This window comes from Lissotriton helveticus, chromosome 2_1 (assembly GCF_964261635.1).
Source record: "Lissotriton helveticus chromosome 2_1, aLisHel1.1, whole genome shotgun sequence".
NCBI lineage: Eukaryota > Metazoa > Chordata > Amphibia > Caudata > Salamandridae > Lissotriton > Lissotriton helveticus.
In genome coordinates this window covers 457,103,400-457,126,363 of record NC_136059.1, presented here as the reverse complement: position 1 = coordinate 457,126,363, position 22,964 = coordinate 457,103,400, and the positions used below count along the sequence as shown (strand labels likewise).

The 22,964-nt window shown below is 47.1% G+C and overlaps 1 protein-coding gene across 7 annotated transcripts in view; it reads right to left on the bottom strand.

Moving 5' to 3' along the window:
• DDX4 (DEAD-box helicase 4) overlaps positions 1–22,964 on the bottom strand; it is a 1,965,714-nt gene that overhangs the window by 1,091,515 nt on the left and 851,235 nt on the right. For all 7 annotated transcript variants that reach the window (XM_078675096.1, XM_078675100.1, XM_078675101.1 and 4 more), the window contains exon 8: positions 15,604–15,741. In XM_078675096.1, coding sequence (XP_078531222.1) covers positions 15,604–15,741 — 138 coding nt within the window. The remainder of the gene's footprint in view (positions 1–15,603; positions 15,742–22,964) is intronic.

Sequence of the window (22,964 nt, the reverse complement as noted above, 5' to 3'; positions counted from 1 at the left end):
ACTGGGTAGTAAAGTTACTGATTACACAGGATTGTATAATCTAATTATGAGAGAGCAAATCTTAAATAATTGTCATAACCAGTTGTTGCATCAGCACTTGATTGACTCAGATCTGACCTCTCCCCAAGAATTGGGAAAGAAGGCAGACAGATGGGTCAGGACAAGGGTCAAGCAGCAGAACCAGGGTGTTGGCCAGAAGAAAGCAGACCAGAAGGGTAATGAGAATAAGCAAAATGACCAAAAGTCTTCAACAGGGCCCCAACAACCTAAGGAGGGTGGGTCCCAAAATCCCCAAAAGAAGAATGATGGTCCCAAGAAACCATGGTGCCAATACTGTAAAAGTAAAACTCACTGGTTTAGTGAGTGAACCAAGAAAGGCCAAACTCCTACCACTACTGTCCCTAAGACACCTGCACCCCCTAGTACAGTTAGTAGTGGTAGTGTACCTCCCAAGGCTATAGATGGGTTTACCCTGGGAACGGAGGTGGATTCTGACTTAGTCAGAATACCTACTCAGGCAGTTCTTGTTTGTACTGGGGACATGGATATGGCCCCTACTGTAAGTCCTAGTACTCTGGGCAAATACAGGCAAACGCCTTTAATTAATGGAAAGATGGCTCAGGCCTACAGCACACATGTGCCAGTGTCACCATGGTAACACCAACATTTGTGGACCCTGACCAGATCACGCTAGGTTCAGACTACGTAGTGACCAATGCTAGCAATGTCACTACCAATCACAGTATGGCAGTTGTTAATTTCTCCTGGGGAGGGGTAACTGGCCTCAAAAGGGTTGTAGTTAGTTCAGACCTCCCAGTAGATTGTCTTTTGGGCAATGATTTGGAATCCTTGCTGTGGTAAGATGTGGAGTACAGGACTCATGTAGAAATGCTAGCTCTCTCCTCACATGTCCTTGCTGTGACTAGGTCACAGGCCAAGAAATGCCCAGCTGAACAAGTGCTGGATCCTGGCAGAATGGACCAGACACTACCCAAGAGAAGGAATGGTAGGGTTAAGGCAGAGCCTTCCCCCCTGCCTCAGGTTGAGGATCAGCCCTCCCAGGAGGCTGACCCAAAGACCCCAGAAGGAACTGTCCTAGAAGAGCTTGAACCTGAACGGGTTGAGGTTCTTGGGACAGGGGGACCTTCCAGGGCAGACTTGAGACAGGCCCAATTAGACTGTTCCTCTCTTGAACCCCTCAGACAGCAGGCTGCTGCTGAGGCTGCAGGGAATGCTACAGGTGCCCATAAGGTATATTGGGATGATGGACTCGTATACTCCGAGGCAAGAGACCCCAAGCCTAGTGCTACCAGGAGGCTGGTCATCCCCTTGTCTCCTAGAGGTTTCCTTCTCACCTTAGCCCATGAGATTCCCCTTGCAGGTCACTTAGGCCAGAACAAGACTTGGGACAGGCTTGCCCCACACTTTCACTGGCCTCACATGTCTGAAGACACTAAAGAGTTTTGTCGCTCATGTGTCACCTGTCAAGCCAGTGGCAAATCAGGTGGCACAACAAAGGCCCCCCTCATACCACTACCTGTGGTGGGGGTACCCTTTGAAAGAGTGGGGATAGACATTGTTGGACCAATGGACCCCCCAACAGCATCTGGGTACAGATGTATACTGGTGATAGTGGATCATGCCACCAGGTACCCAGAAGCTATTCCCCTTAGGACCACTACAGCTCCTGCTGTGGCCAGGGCCCTACTTGTAGTTTTTACTAGAGTGGGGATTCCTAAGGAGGTTGTCTCTGACAGAGGTGCAAACTTCATGTCAGGATACTTGACTGCAATGTGGAAGGAGTGTGGTGTGAACTACAAATTCACCACACCCTATCACCCACAGTGCAATGGGCTTGTTGAGAGATTCAACAATACCCTCAAAGGGATGATAAAAGGGTTACCTGAAAAGCTCAGGCGAAGATGGGACATCCTTTTACCCTGCCTCCTGTTTGCTTACAGAGAGGTCCCACAGAAGGGGGTTGGCTACAGCCATTTGAGCTTCTGTTTGGGCATCCTGTAAGAGGACCCCTATGTCTTGTGAAGGAAGGATGGGAGTTATCTCTCAAAAAGCCTAAACTTGACATAGTGGACTATGTACTTGGTCTCTGCTCCAGGATGGCAGAGTACATGGAGAAGGCATCCAAAAACCTTGAGGCCAGCCAAGAACTTCAAAAAGCTTGGCATGACCAAAAGGCTGTCCTAACTGTGTATCATGCAGGACAGAAGGTGTGGGTGTTGGAGCCAGTGGCCCCAGCAGCTCTCCAAGACAAATGGTCTGGACCCCATACCATCATTGAGCAGAAGGGAGAGGTCACCTACTTGGTAGACATGGGAACTCCCAGGAGCCCCCACAGGGTGCTGCATGTAAACAGGCTCAAGGCATTTGTCAATCAACAAACAATTATTCTAGGGTTCAAGGGAAGTGTTTTAAGACCTGAGCACAGTTATACCCCCCACACAAGTATTTAAGAACAACAAATAACTGTGGGTCTAATAGTGAGCTCAAAACATGCTAAGTGTTGCTGGCTATGTGTCTGCTACTACTATGAAGATAGAAGACAGACTGGACAGTTAACTACTGTGAAAAATGTCCATCAGTTACGCAATTTTGGGCACCCAGTACATCATTTGGTCTACTCCACAGTAGTTTAGCCACCACTCTATCACCATAGATATATATTGGAAATACGGAGTGATGGATGGATGTCTGGTAGATTAAGTTTGTTTGTAACTGTGAGCAGTGCATAAAAAATGAGTGTAATAAAAAATTATAAGTGTAAGATTGGATGGTGCATACAATTATTACTTTATTCTGGAGTCATGCACCTCCAAAGTTAAAAACAATAGTGCAAATAAGTCAGGTGGTTCAAACAAATACCTTCTGACTGGGCTATCTGGTCGACATGTTTGTGCGGTTACTGGTCAATTGATATACCATCCGCTTCCTCAGGACCCATAAACTTAATTGCTACTGCTAACCTAGTGATGTGTGAAAAAACAGGACATTTGTGAACGGAAAAAAGTGTCACCTGTACACTTCCATTTTTCTCCTGTGAGTGTCCGTTTTTGACACAGCCAGCGAATCCACATGTAATGAAACACAAACAATCATAGCACTTACGTTAGTACAGGCTATACAAACATTATTGGTCAAATTGTTCTAATATTGCATCTGGGTCAAATGACCCTAGTGTGTATAACATTGTCAACGTAATCAATGTCTCACCTTAATTTTTAAGGGAAATGGCCTCACCTCACCTGGCAAACAGCTCAGGAAAATGAAGCACCGCTCTATAGTGCAGAGAAATATATACAAAAGTCAGTGTTAAAAGCTAGTGTCTGGCAGGTACAGAGTCACCACCTACAGGATGCCAAACAGCAACCCAATAGGGGTCAATTGTCTTATCATTATTCACGATTATGGCATATTTTAAATCATTCGGCATAAAAGAACTGTTGAATCGCCATGAGGTGTCTATCGCTACCATAACGTAGTGCTTAAGCTCCAAAAGGTGATAGTATGGCCGTAAGCACCAAGCGCATTCAAGCACTAATTGTCTAAAAATACAGTCATTGCCACAGACAGATATACTCTGTCTACCACAGTGAAATCGCGCTGTGTCTTAAAGCGCCTTCCAACCATTTGCACAAGCAGCGTCTATCACGCCCTGCATATCATGTAAGGAGTTAATGAGTTAAGCATAGCCCCTCCCGCAGCCTTACCTCTCCGTCGGTACTTCAGACAGCCAGCCGGGCTGTTTGGGGAGGTGCCGCGGGGGGAAACGTGCACTTCCTTATTGTTTCTGAGCCAGCGCGATAGGTCACACGCGCGGCTCAAAACTACCAGTGCTTCTGGGAAATGTGGTCCCGCACGCGCTTGACAGGCATCCTCTAGCGCGTGTCAGTTAAGAACTACACCAACCTCTGGGAAATGTAGTTTCAGACGCCTCACATGGTCGCGCTTTGTTTATACTGCCGCTATTCATGGAAATGTCAATTTTCGCACGGTGACTATATAAATTAATATGTCAAATGTTCAAATCACCGTCCTACAACCATCGGACTCCTTCTCAAGAGTGCTGGGAATCGGTGTGGACTCTAACAATGGGTGGCTAATGAGTGTGTTGATGGAACAATTATCGCCATTTTCTGGGCATATTTACAAGGCAGACATATACATGGCTGTAAAGCCTCACTATCAGTGGTGGAAATAAATTGATATGGTCCATATCTCATTAGATAGGACTAACCTCAGGATAATAGCAGGTGGCCAGTCAAACTAGCCTCTCGGTGTACATGCAATCATCGGATGATGCTCCTACAGTGTCATCCATGGGATGTCTTCGTTAAGCCCGCCTTTATCACAGTTGAGCTTGTACACCCATTTTTGCTCAATTTTAAACAGATACCTAGATATGTCCGTGATATGAGTTGGAATATTGGGTTGTTCTAACACAGTCCACTCAAACTCCGTTGGTCTGTGCCCCACTTGGATAAAGTGATTCGTCAGTCTTGTTGCTTGCTTTTTGCACCTTATTGTGCTCTTATGTTCTGAGATTCTTGTTCTGATCTTCCGGGTAGTCATTCCGACATACCTCAGTGCGCACGGGCAGGTGATAAGATAGATCAGATTGCTGCTGTTACAATTAGTGAACCTCTTTTGTTCCCATGGACGATTCGTTCCTATATCGATAGAGGTGGTATTTCTGGTCTGTGGACATGCAGCACAGTTGCCACACGGATGGTGCCCTGTCACAGGTGGCATGTTCCATATCGTCCCCACTTGATGGACTTCCTTAGGAGGAGGTCTGGTGTGTACCAGCTTGTCTCTCAGACTAGTTGCTCTTTTGAAAGCAAATAGTGGTTGTGGTAGGGAGTCTTCACCGGTGTTCAAAATCCTCCAATGTTTTCGGACTATACGCTGAATGGCGTTGGATCTAGTACTGAACGTGTTCACGAATGTGAGCCTGTCATTCTTAGTCTTCGGAACAGGTTGTTCCAATAAGGCTTCCCTATTATTGTTCGCTGCTCTCTTCATTGAGCGCCTAATCAGTTTCTTCGGATAGCTCCGTTCAGCAAGTTTTGATGCCAAGTCATCAGAGTGCTTGATCGAGTCTTCTTTGATGGTACAGTTCCGCTGCACTCGCAAAAACTGTCCATACGGGAGATTATCGCGTAGCGATTTAGGATGACAGCTGGTGTATTGCAGCAGGGAATTGCGAGCCATAGGCTTTCTGTATAGCTCAGATTTCAGACCCTGTGGTGTAACCGTAATCAGCAAATCTAAGAATGCCAATGAGTGTTGGCTGTTCTCCAATGTGAACCGTAGATATGTATTCTGCTCATTGAGCCAACTGTGGAAAGTGTGGAGAGAGGGTTCATCTCCACGCCAAATCACCAGGATATCATCGATATACCTCTTCCATGAGCATATCGATCTCAGAAAAGGATTCTCATTGGTTCACTAATTGTAACAGCAGCAATCTGATCTATCTTATCACCTGCCCGTGCGCACTGAGGTATGTCGGAATGACTACCCGGAAGATCAGAACAAGAATCTCAGAACATAAGAGCACAATAAGGTGCAAAAAGCAAGCAACAAGACTGACGAATCACTTTATCCAAGTGGGGCACAGACCAACGGAGTTTGAGTGGACTGTGTTAGAACAACCCAATATTCCAACTCATATCACGGACATATCTAGGTATCTGTTTAAAATTGAGCAAAAATGGGTGTACAAGCTCAACTGTGATAAAGGCGGGCTTAACGAAGACATCCCATGGATGACACTGTAGGAGCATCATCCGATGATTGCATGTACACTGAGAGGCTAGTTTGACTGGCCACCTGCTATTATCCTGAGGTTAGTCCTATCTAATGAGATATGGACCATATCAATTTATTTCCACCACTGATAGTGAGGCTTTACAGCCATGTATATGTCTGCCTTGTAAATATGCCCAGAAAATGGCGATAATTGTTCCATCAACACACTCATTAGCCACCCATTGTTAGAGTCCACACCGATTCCCAGCACTCTTGAGAAGGAGTCCGATGGTTGTAGGACGGTGATTTGAACATTTGACACATTAATTTATATAGTCACCGCGCGAAAATTGACATTTCCATGAATAGCGGCAGTATAAACAAAGCGCGACCATGTGAGGCGTCTGAAACTACATTTCCCAGAGGTTGGTGTAGTTCTTAACTGACACGCGCTAGAGGACGCCTGTCAAGCGCGTGCGGGACCACATTTCCCAGAAGCACTGGTAGTTTTGAGCCGCGCGTGTGACCTATCGTGCTGGCTCAGAAACAATAAGGAAGTGCACGTCTCCCCCCGCGGCACCTCCCCAAACAGCCCGGCTGGCTGTCTGAAGTACCGACGGAGAGGTAAGGCTGCGGGAGGGGCTATGCTTAACTCATTAACTCCTTACATGATATGCAGGGCGTGATAGACGCTGCTTGTGCAAATGGTTGGAAGGCGCTTTAAGACAGCGCGATTTCACTGTGGTAGACAGAGTATATCTGTCTGTGGCAATGACTGTATTTTTAGACAATTAGTGCTTGAATGCGCTTGGTGCTTACGGCCATACTATCACCTTTTGGAGCTTAAGCACTACGTTATGGTAGCGATAGACACCTCATGGCGATTCAACAGTTCTTTTATGCCGAATGATTTAAAATATGCCATAATCGTGAATAATGATAAGACAATTGACCCCTATTGGGTTGCTGTTTGGCATCCTGTAGGTGGTGACTCTGTACCTGCCAGACACTAGCTTTTAACACTGACTTTTGTATATATTTCTCTGCACTATAGAGCGGTGCTTCATTTTCCTGAGCTGTTTGCCAGGTGAGGTGAGGCCATTTCCCTTAAAAATTAAGGTGAGACATTGATTACGTTGACAATGTTATACACACTAGGGTCATTTGACCCAGATGCAATATTAGAACAATTTGACCAATAATGTTTGTATAGCCTGTACTAACGTAAGTGCTATGATTGTTTGTGTTTCATTACATGTGGATTCGCTGGCTGTGTCAAAAACGGACACTCACAGGAGAAAAATGGAAGTGTACAGGTGACACTTTTTTCCGTTCACAAATGTCCTGTTTTTTCACACATCACTAGGTTAGCAGTAGCAATTAAGTTTATGGGTCCTGAGGAAGCGGATGGTATATCAATTGACCAGTAACCGCAGAAACAGGTCGACCAGATAGCCCAGTCAGAAGGTATTTGTTTGAACCACCTGACTTATTTGCACTATTGTTTTTAACTTTGGAGGTGCATGACTCCAGAATAAAGTAATAATTGTATGCACCATCCAATCTTACACTTATAATTTTTTATTACACTCATTTTTTATGCACTGCTCACAGTTACAAACAAACTTAATCTACCAGACATCCATCCATCACTCCGTATCTCCAATATATATCTATGGTGATAGAGTGGTGGCTAAACTACTGTGGAGTAGACCAAATGATGTACTGGGTGCCCAAAATCGCGTAACTGATGGACATTTTTCACAGTGGTTAACTGTCCAGTCTGTCTTCTATCTTCATAGTAGTAGCAGACACATAGCCAGCAACACTTAGCATGTTTTGAGCTCACTATTAGACCCACAGTTATTTGTTGTTCTTCAAGGCATTTGTCTACAGGGAGGACATGGGCTTGCTCATGGCCACAGATGAGGGGCAGGAGGAAGAGAGTGACCCTCTCCCTGACCTGCTCACTCAGAACCCTGATGATGGGTCAGTAGATGGTGTAGTCTTTTCTGACAGCCTTTCTGAGCATCAACAAAGTGATTGTAAACAGGTTCTTCAGTCCTTTAGGCTAATGTTCTCACTGACCCCCAGTCAGACAAACTGGTGCACCCATGAGGTGGACACTGGTGACAGTCTGCCTGTCAAGAGTAAAATCTACAGGCAACCTGACCAAGTCAGGGACTGCATAAAGAAAGAAGTACACAAGATGTTGGAATTGGGAGTCATTGAACCCTCAGAGAGCCCTTGGGCTAGTCCTGTAGTTCTAGTGCCAAAACCTCACACATAGGATGGTAAGAGAGAGATGAGGTTTTGTGTAGACTACAGGGGTCTCAATGCTGTCACTAAGACAGATGCCCACCCAATACCTAGGGCAGATGAACTTATAGACAAGTTGGCTTCTGCAACTTTCTTGAGTACATTTGACCTAACAGCTGGTTATTGGCAGATCAGGTTAGCTGAGGATGCCAAGGCCAAAACAACATGTTCTACCCCAGGAGGTCATTACCAATTTGTGGTGATGCCCATTGGTTTGAAAAATGCACCTGTCACTTTTCAAAGGTTGGTGAACCAAGTTCTCACTGGGTTGGATGACTTTTGTGCATCATATCCATATGATATTGCTGTCTTTAGCTCCACCTGGGAGGATCACCTGATCCACCTGAGGAAAGTCTGAGGCCCTGCAAAAGGCAGGCCTCACTATCAAGGCCACCAAGTGCCAGATAGGGCAGAGTCAGGTTGTGTACCTGGGCCACCTTGTGGGTGGAGGCCAGGTTCAATCCTTGGAGAGCAAGATACAGGCCATAAAGGACTGGGCTCCTCCAACCACCCAGACACAGGTCAGAGCTTTCTTGGGCCTGTCTGGTTACTATAGGAAGTTTGTCAAAAATTATGGGTCCATTGTGACACCACTTAATGACTTGACAAGCAAGAAAATGCCAAAGAAAGTTCAGTGGACAGTTAGCTGTCAGAAGGCATTCGATGACCTAAAACAGGCCATGTGTACTGCACCTATTCTCAAGAGTCCTTACTACTCCGAAACATTCATTGTCCAAACAGATGCATCTGAGTTGGGTGTGGGAGCTGTTCTATCTCAACTGAATATTGATGGTCATGACCAGCCCATTGCTTTTATAAGCAGAAGGCTGACCCCTAGAGAGAAACGTTCGTCAGCTATTGAGAGGGAGGCCTTTGCTGTGGTTTGGGCCCTGAAGAAGTTGAGGCCATACTTGTTTGGAACTCACTTCAAGATTCAGACCGACCATAAGCCCCTCTTATGGCTAAATCAGATGAAGGGTGAAAACACCAAACTTCTTAGGTGGTCCATTTCCCTACAGGGGATGGACTTTACAGTGGAGCACAGACCAGGGACTGACCATGGCAATGCAGACGGTCTCTCCAGGTATTTCCACTTAGAACAGTAAGACTCACCTGGTCAAGGTTAGTTTAATGTTCCTAAGTTTGGGGGGGGGGGGTTAAGTAGGAGAGTGGGGTCTGCAATCCTATGGTCACCCCAGATTTGTGCTTTTTGCTTCACTGGTTTACGACTTTCCCTGGCTGTGGGCCTGCTAATCAGACCAACAGCCTAGCTGTTCTCTCTCTAAATTAACAACCATGTACTTTAGGTGCATTTACCAATTGGTACTGGGCCACCTTGTCAGTCCCTGTATAGTGTACCTTAGGTATCCAGGGCATAGGTGTACCCAGGGCCTACCAGGGGCTGAAGCATGTAATATGCCACCCCTGGCTGGCCACCTAAACCTGACAACTGGCTGCAAGACAGCTGGGGCAAGGTGGTGTAATCACCCTTTGCTGTAGATATAGTATACCTATATCTAACCCTAAAATGGACACATATCCTCCTATCAGTCACTCCTATGGCAGGCCTTAACAATCCTGAAGGCAGAGTGCTTGGAATTATGTGAGGTGGTGCTCTGGCATGAGCTGAGCCCGTCTGCAGCTTGCGGAACCAAGTCCTAATAGCTGTTCCATGATAACGCTACACCATATACTCTTAAGTGCATTATCAACCTCGCGGTTGAATGCTAACTTTGGTATAGCATTATCAAAACATGTCGAGTAAGGTGTCATACGAATTGGAATACTACCCCCTCGCCAATTCTGGCGACGGGGGTAGCATTCCACCCTTCTAGAGGGGCACGACATGTATGTAACTGTGAACCCCGGTTAAAGTTAACTCGGGCCTCAGCATCACAAAATGGATGCTGCCACCACAGACACAAGTCTGAACTCCTGCTGCTGGGAGTCCTTCCAGCGAGGGAGGCTTGGACAAAGGTTTTCCTGCCTTGGGAGGTGCTAGCACCACCTCAGACAGGATTTTGTGTATTGGGTAGGACCGGCCTGAAAGGAATGAGACATGCCTGGGGCACACAAGGTGCCCTGTGCATACACCGGCTCAAACCAGTTGCTGGGGCACCGCTGCCCCAGTTCTGGTGCGAAGCCGGACAAAGGATAGGGGGTGTAACCACCCCCCTTCCTGGTCCCACCCAGGGGAGGGACCTAGTCAGTAGTGCAGCCCCCTTTAGCAGGATAAAGGTAGGAGCTGGTCCCATTCAAAGTTAGATTAATCCTGAACTACTCTACAAGAAGAAACTCTGGACTTCGACGTTCTGCTCCCCAGAAGACTGAAGAAATCTCCCTTGTGGGCAAGGAGTGTCCACCCTGCAACTGCAGGCACCATCAAGCGTCCAGCGGCTTCCCTTTGTCGTCTTCCCTCGAGGATCCAGACTTCAGAGCCCGACGAGACCCAGACTCCCAGACCTCTCCGACCTCAACTCACATCTGCAGCACTGCTGAGATCCGTGGGTGCGACGAGACACGTGGGACCGGCCATCTTGAACGAACCTGCACCTCGCTTCCAACACGACTCCCGAGGTAAACTCGACCAAGTGCTTTGGGGACTGAGAAGCCCCAGCCCCGAGCAGCCCCTGCACCGAAGATCAGCACTCCAGCACCCACGAGATCTGCGTGGGGCCCTTCTGCTTGTTTGCTGATTGACACGTTGTCTGGTCACTTGCCGGCAGGCTAGTGGCCTCCTAGACGACGAACCTTGAAATCTTCACTGCTGGTCTGGCTGCTCCAGACTGGCCCTTGCTCCCTTCCAAAAGAGGGGCAACCCCGGACTCTCCTAGTCCGCACCAGACGCCTTTTCCACTCACCGCGTGGGTTGCCTTTGCCAAGGCCGGTTGACGCCGATTCCGGATCCAACACCGCCGACAGCGAGAGCCTGCGTGGGACAGCTCGTGCCTCCATCCTGGTCGTCGAAGACGCCTCCTGGTCCACGTGGCTGCAGAGTCAAGAGTCCACTCTTCACCTGATCGCGACAACGACATCTGGTTCCTTCCTGGTTCCACTCCAGTCACTGGCTGGTGACTTTGAACATTGTCCCCTCTGCTTTCAGGTCTTCAGCATCTCTGATCCACCCTTGGATCACACCGGACATCTTCCTCCTGGTCGCCTGCAGCATCTTTTCTTTCAAGCTCCATTGACTTCAACGCAGAAACCAGACACGACTTCCCACCTATGCACCAGCAGCCCGTGGGTGAGGTAACGAGAGCATTTCGGTGCTTAAGGGTAGCTTGACTCTCCTAGTGTCCAGATTCACAGTCGTTTTAGTCATAACTAGTCAGGATTGTCCGTACTCTCCTTTTTCTTGAACTGTACTGTCCATAGACGTTGTTACGCATCCAGCGTGTGAGTTCACACTCTGCACCCGCGTCCCGTGGGTCTCCTATTACTTACCTAAGGTTAGGATAGCGTAGTCCCAGCGGTCCTGCAGCCTCTGGACAGCTCCATTTCTTCTATCGACTCTCACATTCCATTTACTTAGTATATGGTTTGCCGTGCCCCTAGGGCACCATTGTAATTTTGTGCAACTTATCGTATTTTTCTTAAGAGATTGTCATGTGCTTAGTCCTCTGACCTCAACGAGTTCAGGTGTTTGTTATTAATAAATATACTGTTTATTTTCATAACCTGTGTGGTGTCCTTTCATCTGGTATTCAAGGGGTTATATTGTGGTAAAACAGCAGGCTTCACATGACAAAAGAGTTTAGCCTAAGACTGCTTTGTCCATGCTACCATTAGGATAGCTGGTCTATAAGGTTGACTTACAACCAATCACCATAAGGGTTGTTTGGACTGATACAAGGTGACCACTAGAACTAGTGAGCATCATATATCAAGCCAACTTCTCACACCTAGGCTCTCAGACTCACTGGGGGTCTTTTTTGAGGCCTTGGAAGATCTTTCCATAGAAGGAGAAGGGGAACCCCTACCCCTCTTCACTGACCTTCTTGAAGAAGACATTGACGCTGCATCCTCACTGTCACTAGAGACAGTCTCCTTCCTGGATTTCAGCTTATGGAGCCATGTCAAGAGTCTACCCTCACGGTCCCGGAGGGTGTTGGTCGAAAAAGTGCGACAGATCTTACAGTCCGCAGCCTGGTGGTCAGGATAGAGGCAATAAATGCAGTCTTTGTGCTTATCCTCCACAAAAAGCCTTTTCTTGCCACAGGTGGAACATGGTTTGAAAAGGGCTTTTTTCTTCTCCATTTCCGACATCCTGGAAGGCAGCCAACAATCCTGAAGTTAATCCGAAAGATTCTGAAGAAAAAATCATGAAATAAATCCTTTGAAGAGTAGAAGTTGAGCAGAGCTCAAAGGAGACTCCCTAAGCACAACGAGCTGTAGAAAATCTGAGGCACTGAGGTTCATGCAGGAAGGTTCTAAGGGTGAGGCACTTCTGATTGGCTGAGGCCTAAGTTTGGTCTCTTTTACACAAAGAGGGTGATATGCTACAAAAGGGAATGAGGCCCAGGCCTTTTTCCTTGGTCTTTTGTACCTACAGCTATGGTATTTTTGTTACCGAGACTCCCATTCCGACGACGGGGAATGATACAAAGCATGGGAATCTATTAAAGTTCCAATACTGGGGTAACTCATTGAACTAATGCAGTGGTTGCAGCCTTGGCTCTAGTGGAGTGAGCATGCAAACCCTCAGAAGGCAGCTTCTGGACTAGTGTGTACCAGATTTTGATACAGAGCACAATCCATCTTGAGATCGTCTCTTTATGCATGTCCTTTCTTTTACCTTTATAACACCAATGAAGAGTTGATCATCCACCCAGAACTCTTTGGTATGGTTCATGTGGATAGGGCATAGGTGCACAAGAGAGCCAGAAGGGACTTTATGAAATAATATTAGCATTGCCTTGGTCAAAGCTGCAATGTACCTCAGAGTCATCTGCATGATACACCTCTGGACTTAAAACAAGGTTGAGAGAGAGAAGGTCCCCGGTTATGCTTATGCACATCTCTGGAAGGCTTCTGCCTAGAATAAGCCCACTTGGAAGGCTATCAGGTTGAAGGTGAACGAAAGCAGGACCTGATGGGACATCCAGAAGTAGAGCGGCACTGATTCTGAGCCACCAAGTGTTTTGGTTCCCCAATCCTTTATGGCCATAGCATGCATACCCCCAAAACTTCTTGCAGGACTTTGAATCAAACAATTTGAAACCGAAATGGCGACATTTCAAGCCAGACAGCTTTGAGAGGGACCTTTTGCAAAAATGCTGATCTTATAAACTGTTAACAGAAAGTTCTGAGCAAAGCAACACCAGATCCGCATTCCAGAGCACAAAAAATGACATCAGTGCTTCAAAGGGTGCTTGTGCGGTACTGTGATGCACGTCCAGAGCGTGCTTTGTGCAGTACTGTGATTTAAGTCCAGAACCACTGCACAACTTAACAGCACAGTAAAGCTTTTACCGTTTCTGAATCTAGTCCAGCATTTGCCAGTAATCAAGAAGAAATAGGTGTACAGGTAGAAGTATCCATCCGAAAATTACTCTTGCTGGGAAGTAACATTCGGATAATACTGAACACCCCCTCACCCCCCACAACAGGCGACTTATAATGAGTCTTCTGACCAAGAAAACATCAAGTTCAAAACTGATGTAGTAAGGAAGAGGCCATCAGAGAACAGTGCAAGGTATTCTGACATTACAGCTAGTATGCTTATAGTTCCAGAATATTTGCATAAAAGTACATCAATGACTTGCCTTCTTGGGGCATTAAAGAGGATTCAGCCTTTGTAGTGGTTTTCACAAGCATTGGGTGTTTTTTAATAATCAAACCTACCTAGTTCAGAGCGTATAAGGGATTAGGTCCACGTTGCAATTTGAGATCAACACCCATATCATGTTGTATGCAGCATCCTCGTTTATTGAACATAACATTTTGATTCATAGATTATCATTTCCCTGATGAAGGCGGATTGAAGCCGAAATGCATTGGAAGATGTATGAATATGGAACTAAGTATAACAAGGACATATAAGATGGAGTGAATTACAACTCTATTACAAAGATATTCCAAGGATGAATAATAAATGAGCAAAAAATTGAATAAGCCTCATTATTAACTGAACAAACCATGAGGGTCAATAAGCAGTGACCTGGGGACGTACCCCAATTGATAGGGGTACGCTTTTCATTGCATAATATTGGTGCACAATGGAGTGCACACATAAGGAGCACGCTACAAATTAAAAGAACGGTTAAAAATAGGAGTGCAAGAGTACATCTAAATTATGTATTAGAAATCTACCATTAGCACTGAAAGGTGTGCCATCACAATTTTAGCATTCTTGAAAGCCAAAGGCAGGCAGCCGGGGACATGGAAGATCAGTTTCTGTTTATGGGAATCCAGTGTGCTCTTAGTCAACAACCTTACAGGACAACAACTTCCTATTAGTCGAAAAAGCTCCTTTCTACCACAGAAAGCCAGTCAAAGGTTTTACAGTGATTCATAGCTATCATAAGAAAGTGTCCCAGTGTTTAGTGGTTCAACACAATATAAAACTCATGAACATTTGCTTATTATATTATGCATACAATTCAATGAGTTCTACATTAAATCACTAGGTATTGTCAATATTTGCAAATGCAAACTGAAGACATTGTCAGCCCTCAGAATGTATACACTAAATGGTCATACAATAATAAAAATTACTGAAGAAAAGTGATCAACCATTGCAAATCATATACAACAAACGAAATTTTGGGGGCAACTGATCAAACAATATAAAGCACATGACAAAGACCAGGGTCTTGAAGCTCTCCGTCGAACCCATTGTAAGCTATTGCATGCTGGAGGGTATATGGGTCCTGATGGAGATTATGTGAGTAACATTGGTGTTGCGTTCCTCTAATATCAATGTTTTGCAAATATGTAAAGAAGCTTCTTAGAATGGAAAGCTCTCATTGAAAAATTCTGATTACATGTACGCTGCCTCCATTCAATATTTGGATAGAAAATGCCAGTGGAAACATAGGTGTCCAATGACCGTACTCTGTATGCCTCCCAACTGCCTTTCGTCAAGGTTTCTGCTGTGGACACTATTAACAGTCCATGGTTGAAAAGGCCTAGCTTGTAGTTGAAAATGTCCTGATATTGATGTAGCCCCTTGACAATTGAGGGGCATTCTCATTGAATATTGCGTAGTATGTTTCTGAGTTTCCTAGGAAGGGCATAGAATTCACATAAGTACGAAAAAGCGGAGGAACGCCTATTCTTTAAATGGGGAATGAATCAAGCATGTAAACGACAAATATCCAATTCTAGAAAGTCAGGAGTGCAAGGTGTGCAAGCTGATAGTTAAACAGTTCTCGCATGTTACCTTAAACCTCTTAATTAAGCTTGGTGAGGGGCGAAGACAAGCTGTAAGTCAGGTAACACACTGAAAAGTTCCATCAGTCATAGAGCACATCAATAACAAGTATAATATGGTTCAGCAATAACTTAACTCACTTCGACCAAATCCTCCACGTGTGCCTCTGACAGCAGCTCCTCTTCCCCTTCTTTGACCAAAAGTATCTTCAGAGTGACTAAATCCTCTACCAGCACTCTTTTCTCCAAATTCCTCTTCTACATTTCCATCTCTAAAACCTTAATTAAGAAATTAACATTGGTAAACAAGATTTTAAAGTCAATAATAAGAAAAAATGTAATCAAATCCAAACCATCCTGTATACACCAGGAAATTCCTTAAAACAACGAACTGCTGCAAACAAGACACCAATTTACAGCTGTTGGAAGTAGGGAGACAAACGTGATTATACTTGCAAAAGTCCGAGAATTGTCTAAACATGTGTGTTTGGTCAGAAAATGTGCACGTTAAGTATTCTGCTGAAGAACAAGCAACTTACCGTTGTTAATCCTCTTTTTGGTGCATATTCTATCTAACCACAGTGTTGTAACCTCACCCATTTCCTATTCCCCGTTTCCCCCCCTCCTTTTGCTGCCCACTTGGTATGGTCCGCGCTCCCTCCGGGAGTGCGGGTTAGAATGTCGAAGGACAGATTATGCCGCCAAGCCGGGAGCACCTGTTTGTATTAGACTGAATAAAAGTCTTTCTTGGAACCCTCATTTGAGTAGTGGTTTATTACTACACACAGCTTCTTTATTTTTGGAATATCCCCATGTTCCAGACTGGATCGGGATGATTGAACAGCAATGCTCTGCTCGACAATAGGTGGCGTTATGTGGCTGCGCCAGACTTAATTTCCGCCCCAGCTGTGGTGTGTGTGTGTGTGTATATATATATATATATATATATATATATATATATATATATATTTATATTCAATGGCTCTGCAGTGAAGAAAGCACACGGCAACAGAGAAGTCGGTAAGAACCTTCATTTAATGCTGAGAATGTCCCGGCTTCCGTCTCTCATTCTTGGCAGCCCTAATATATATATATATGAAATGCGTTACTTACCTGTAACAGCAGTTATCCAGTATTGGTGTCTTTCATGGATTCACATGCCTGAATCATTCCCCGTCGTCGAGACGGGAGCCTCCGGTACATAAAAAAGTAATGTCCTATAGACATACATAGAGAAAATAGGCCTAAGGGCCTCCCCTTAGTAGCCTTTCTTAGTCCTTATGTAAAAAGGACCAAACTCTCCCAGTCAGCCAATCAGCTCCGACCTCCCTCTAGAACCTTCCTGGGAGGAGCCTCAGTCCCTCAGATTTTCGTACGCACCCAGCTAGGTAGGCGTAATGTTGTCAGAGAGGGATGTGAGTCCTTCCCGGGGAGGCGGGAGGGTTGCATGTGAATCCATGAAAGACACCAATACTGGATAACTGCTGTTACAGGTAAGTAACGCATTTCTTATCCAGTATTAGGGGTGTCTTTCATGGATTCACATGCCTGAATCAGAATAGTTAGCAGTCAGATATGCACATTTGTGATGTAAATCAGTTCTGCAGTCATGTTAGACAATGCATATAACATCACATATAGTATCACAAGAGCAAGGAATGTGCATACCTGGATGGCGGGAAGTAGGAAGGCTCACCTCACTGAAAGAGATGGCGAAGCACCGCTTGACCCACTGCCATATCCTTCTGAAGTTCGATATCCAGGCAGTAGTGGCTGGAGAAAGTGTGCGGTGACTTCCAGGTCGCCGCTCTGCCAATGTCCAAGATTGGCACCCCCGCGAAGAGTGCTGCTGACGTGGACATCGTCCTGGTGGAATGTGCAGTGACCTGATCAGTCAAAGGCCGTCCGGCCTGGTCATGGCAGAATGCAATCGTTGATGAGATCCATCTTGAGATGCTTTGTTTCGTGAGGGACAGGCCCATTCTTGGTCTGCTGTATGTCACGAACAGTTGTGAAGAGTTTCTGAAAGTCTTAGACTTATCTAGGTAGAACCTGAGACCTCTTTGAGATCTAAAGAATGTAGAGCCCTTCCTGCTGCGGTTGAAGGGTTCGCAAAGAAAGATTGAAGGATTATTGGCCCATTGAGATGAAAGGCTGAAGGCACCTTTGGAATGAATTTTGGGTTCGGTCTCAGCACCATGCTAGCCTTCCTGAACTGCATGTGCGGTTCCGAATGGACTAGCAGAAAAACTGCATGTGCGGTTCCTGAATGGACAGAGCTTGGAGCTCGCTCGCTCCTCTGGATAGAAAACCGCCTGTAGCCCACTGACTCTTAGTGGGGATTGTTCACGAGACATACTTTGGGTCAGCTCCGTGTACTGGTTGAACGGATGTTTCATGAGCTTGGTAAGAACCACATTGAGATGCCAGGAGGTGGCAACCTCCTTACTGGCGGGAAAGATCTATATAAACGTTTCAGAACTTGCTTAAGCAACCCGCTTGACCATAGCGATGGGCTCGTTTGAATTCTTTTATAACAAGATAGCACTGTTAAATGTACTGTAATGGATAGATAAGGCAATATTTGCACCAGTGATGTGGAGAAAAGCCTATTGCTGCGGTCGACACCGCAGACCCAAAGCGCTTCCCTTTCCAGGAATATGTTCATGTGCTATCCGCACTTGCTCTGGCAAGAATGTCTACATTCCTGTGGATTATTCCGATTGTGGAACTCTGAACTCAGTCTTGTGTCAGGGGTCAGGCGACCAACCAGAGAGACTTCAGACCCTGATGTCGAACTGCATTATCGATCATAGTAGCAGAGATAGATACTGCCGCCGGTGGATCGGCGGCTACAGGGATAGGTGGTGGAGTTCTGTGAACCAATGTCGCCTCGGCCCAATTGGGGCTATTAAAATCAGAATACAAGGCTCCACCAACCGTGTCTTGAGGACAATGGGAGCATCGGGAATGGTGGAAAGGCCTACGCAAAGACATTGCGCCATGCGGTTGGAAATGCGTTCCCTAGCCAATTACGGAAGTGTGGGCATCCGGCTTTCATTCACGTCGCAATTAGATCCATTTGCGGCGTGTTTTATCTGGAGAAGATGGGGCCAATGATTTGTTGGTCCAGCTCCCTGTTACAATGGTTTCTGCCTGCTGAGCGCATAGGTGAGCCCATTGTTCGTCTTATTCTTGGTAGGCAATCTTGAAGGCCCAGGAAGACCGTCAGCAGTTCAGGCAGATTGATATGTAGTGTCTTCTCCATAGGAGACTACCTTCCGCATTTTGTGACGACGTGAGGAACCGCCGGAAGTAGGAGTGACAAGCCTTGAGACAGTTTTTGAGAGGATATTCCTCATTGTAGGACTCCGGCCATGTGAGGATTCTCTTTTATGTGGCAAGATGACCCTGTAGATTGTAACCACTGCTTCGATAGCGCCTCTTGTAGAGGTCTCGTTCGTAGTTGAGAGCGAGGAACCAGGAGGATACACTATCACTCTCTGATGGGAAAACCTTTGCTGACCGTGTGGCCAGGGTTATACCTAGGAAACTGATGTACCTAGGAAACTGATGTAGTGAGAAGGTTTCAGGACCGATTTTTCCTGATTGAGGATGAGATCCAGCATCGAAAACTGAACAGGCGTTGGGAGACCTGGACACGTCTTTTAAGGATGAAGCCTTGAGCAGGCAGTCCTTCAGATACCGAAGACTTGGTGTCCTAGTTATGTCGCTCCCAGGGAACTGTATTTCGTGAATATGTGTGGTGCAGACTTGAGCTCGAAAGGCAGAACGCGGAACCGTAAATGTCTGCCCACTACTGCAAATCGTAAGTACTTTTAGCGATTCCTGTGAAGTGGGATATGGAAGTAAACGTCCTGTTTGCTGGACCTCATGGATTACCATGCGAAACAACTGCCTCTTTTAGGAGGGTGTAAGTCTCTGAAGCCCAAGGTTGGTCTCCTCCTCCTATCTGTTTTCTGGATTTAAAAAGGAAGCAGGAACAAAAAAAAACCTTTTCCCTTATGAGGAGGAGGTACTCTCGCTACAGCTCCTTTGAGGAGGAGGAACACTCGCTATAGCTCCTTTCTACAGTATAATCCAGACGTAGATGCAGCTGTATATCTTGATAGCTCCGCTGCCCGTTCCATGAGAAGACAATTTCTCAGAAGATGGGTGCTTGTTTTGCTATTGACGGCGACTGAAGGCATTGTGGTCTACTCTGGCCTGAAGAGCAGGAAGATTGGAATTGATAATTTCCTTTGAGGGAAGACCTTCTTCTTCCTCCCGTTGTACTAAAGGACTGGTTCATATACTGAAGAGTGTCCAAAGCTCTCGCATTGTCTGTTTCGTTAACTTTTCGTGCCAATAGTGACTGGCCCTCATCTGGCCCGTCCACAAACGTAGTTTGCACCTCAGGACAGAAAGGGCCCTCCTTGGATCCGCAAGACTGCAGGTCCAGCCACTTGCGGAAACCTGTCATAGCGATATTCCTCGCGCAGTCTATGGTTTAACGCCAATGCCTCGCCTCAGCGGAATCCACCTAACTTCCTCTTCGGATGAGTCTGGTAATTCCGGCTGGTATGGGGCCAGTGTGCCCACAATGTTCCATGCTAGCGTACCAAGAGCGCTAGAACGTTCACAGAGGAAAACCTGTTCGTAAGGTTGTCCACTCTTAGACCCTCCTTATCAGGAGGAGGTGACAACGGGGCCGAAGGATCCCTGGAGTTTTTCTAGGCCGCCTGTGGCACTACGGAGTCCGGCTTAGAAAGTTCCTGTTAAGCACGCCGGTGCTGTATCTGGCGCCTTATACTTCTTCTCCAACAGAGGGATCACCAGTGATACAGAGGAGGGGTACTACCGGACCCTTACCTCTTCTGACTATAGGTAATGGATAACCCGTATCGATCTTACTGCCTTCTTGTAGGGTTCTTTGAAGACGTACAAGAAGCAGGCCTGTTCTTGAGAGGTCATGGAGATCTTAAAACGTTGAGCAGCTCTCCATACCACCTTAGAAGAGATTCCAGAGTGGTGGAGTTCCTTCTTCGTCGATGAATCCGTCGACGAGGTAGCCGTCATAGACTATGCCATCGTAGACGCGCAGTCATAGATGACCATACCTCCTTAAAAGAGATGACAGACTCGGTGGATCTCCTCCTTCGTTGACGAGTTCGTCGACAAGATGTCCGTCAGAGAGTATGCCGTCGTAGACGAGCAGTCATAGATGAGGCCGTCGTAGACTACTCGTAGACAAGGCCGTCGACGCCGTCGTAGACTAGCCTTCGTAGCTGAGTCCGTCGTAGATGAGGTCATCATAGACTAGACCATCCTAGACGAGGCTATCGTAGACGAGTCCATCGTAGACGAGTCCCTCGTAGACTAGGCCATCGTAGACGAGGCCCACGTAGACGAGGCCCACGTAGACGAGGCCCGCGTAGACGAGGCCCGCGTAGATGAGGCCATCTTAGGCTAGGCCATCTTAGAGAAGGCCCTGGTCGACCAGACAGGCTGTCATAGACGATGTCTTCAATGACTATGCCGCCGTAGACGAGTCCTCGAAGATGAGCCTACGTAGATGAGGCTATCGTCGATACCGTAGACAGGGCGTCGTAGGCGAGCAGTCGACTCCTTAGACTAGCCCTTGTAGACGAGGCCGTCATGGACTAGGCCGTCGTAGACTAGGACATCGTAGACTAGGCCATCGAGCACTAGGCCTTCGTAGACGACTAGGCCATCGATCATTAGGCCTCCATAGAGTAGGCCAGTAGACTAGGACATCGTAGACTATAGATTAGGCCATTGTAGACTAGGTCCTCATAGAATAGGCACTGTAGACTAGGCCCTGTAGACGCTGTAGACAGGCTGCCGTGGACGGGCTGCCGTAGACAGGCTGTCATAGACGTGCCCACTAAAATGCGCCTTCGTAGATGACCCACTAAAATGCGCCTTCGTAGATGAGGCCATGCGCCTTCATAGATGAGGCCATCATCGTAGATGAGGCCATCATCGAAACCGTAGACAGGCCGTAGACATGCCGATTAGTCTTCGAGATGAAGCCCTCATTGATACCGTAGACAGGCCTTCGTTCCGAGAGGCTGTCGTCGATGGTTGCGTCGGCGACGTCGATGGTCTCGTCGTCGACGGCGATGGTCTTGACGTCGACGGTCTTGACGTCGACGTTCTCGCCGTCGACTGCCTCGTCGTCGACGGTCCACGCTGACGTCGACGGCCCTCGCCGTCGACTGTCCTCGCCGTCGACGGTCCTCGCCGACGTCGACGGCCCTCGCCGTCGACTGTCCTCGCCGTCGACTGTCCTCGCCGTCGACGGTCCTCGCCGTCGACGGTCCTCGCCGTCGACGGTCCTCGCCGTCGACGGTCCTCGCCGTCGACGGTCCCCGCCGTCGACGGTCCCCGCCGTCGACGGTCTTCGTCGTCGACAGTCCTCGCCGTCGTCGACGGTCCTCGCCGTCGTCGACGGTGCTCGTCGTCGTCGACGGTGCTCGTCGTCGTCGACGGTCCTCGCCGTCGTCGACGGTTTTGAAATCGACGTCCATGGTGTCGTCGACGGCCTCGTCGTCGACGTCGATGTCCTCGTCGACGACGCTCCAATCGTCGACGCCGACGGTGTCGCCGTCGACGTCTATGGTCTCGTCGTCGACGTCATCGTCGACGCTGTCGTCGTTGTCGACGCTCACATTGCAATGATGATGGTTTTGACGTCGATGGCTGCTTAGGCTGTACCTCAGGAGGTATAGACGACGCCTTTCTGAACGATCCTATGACCAGAGGAGGGGATATAGACGGCTCATACGTCGTCTATGTTGTCCGATAATTCTCCAAAGCAAGTCCTTTACTCTCCTTTCCCACAGAGTGGGGAGATCCTTGAAGGACTGCGCCCGGAAGACCCTTGAGCGGTCTTTTTTGGGGCCTTCTCAGGATGGTACCCTGAGGAATGAGTCTGAGGAGATTCTCTATTGAGGTCTCCTGGACTTTGAGGGCAACACCTCATCGCAGTAACTGGAGAAATAAATAACCTCCTTTCTGGCCTTAACCATAGTAACAGCCTCTGTTCGCGACCCTTCAAAAGTCACTTGAAAAAGCAACATACCTTGTAGCCTTTGGTCTGTGAGTGTGAGGAACCGAGCAGAGCCACCTCTTGGAACAAGAAGTGCAGGCTCCAAACAGAATTCTTCCGTTCTTTCCCTTGTTAAACCTTCTTTAAAGAAAGTATTTGAAGATACAGAATGTATTTGAAGATAATCCATAGTAGAAAAGCCAAATTAAGTGAAAAAAACACAGAATCTGAGCAGAGCTCAGAGGAGACTCCCTTAGCACAACGTGCGGTAGAAAATCTGAGGGACTGAGGCTCCTCCCAGGAAGGTTCTAGAGGGAGGTCGGAGCTGATTGGCTGACTGGGAGAGTTTGGTCCTTTTTACATAAGGACTAAGAAAGGCTACTAAGGGGAGGCCCTTAGGCCTATTTTCTCTATGTATGTCTATAGG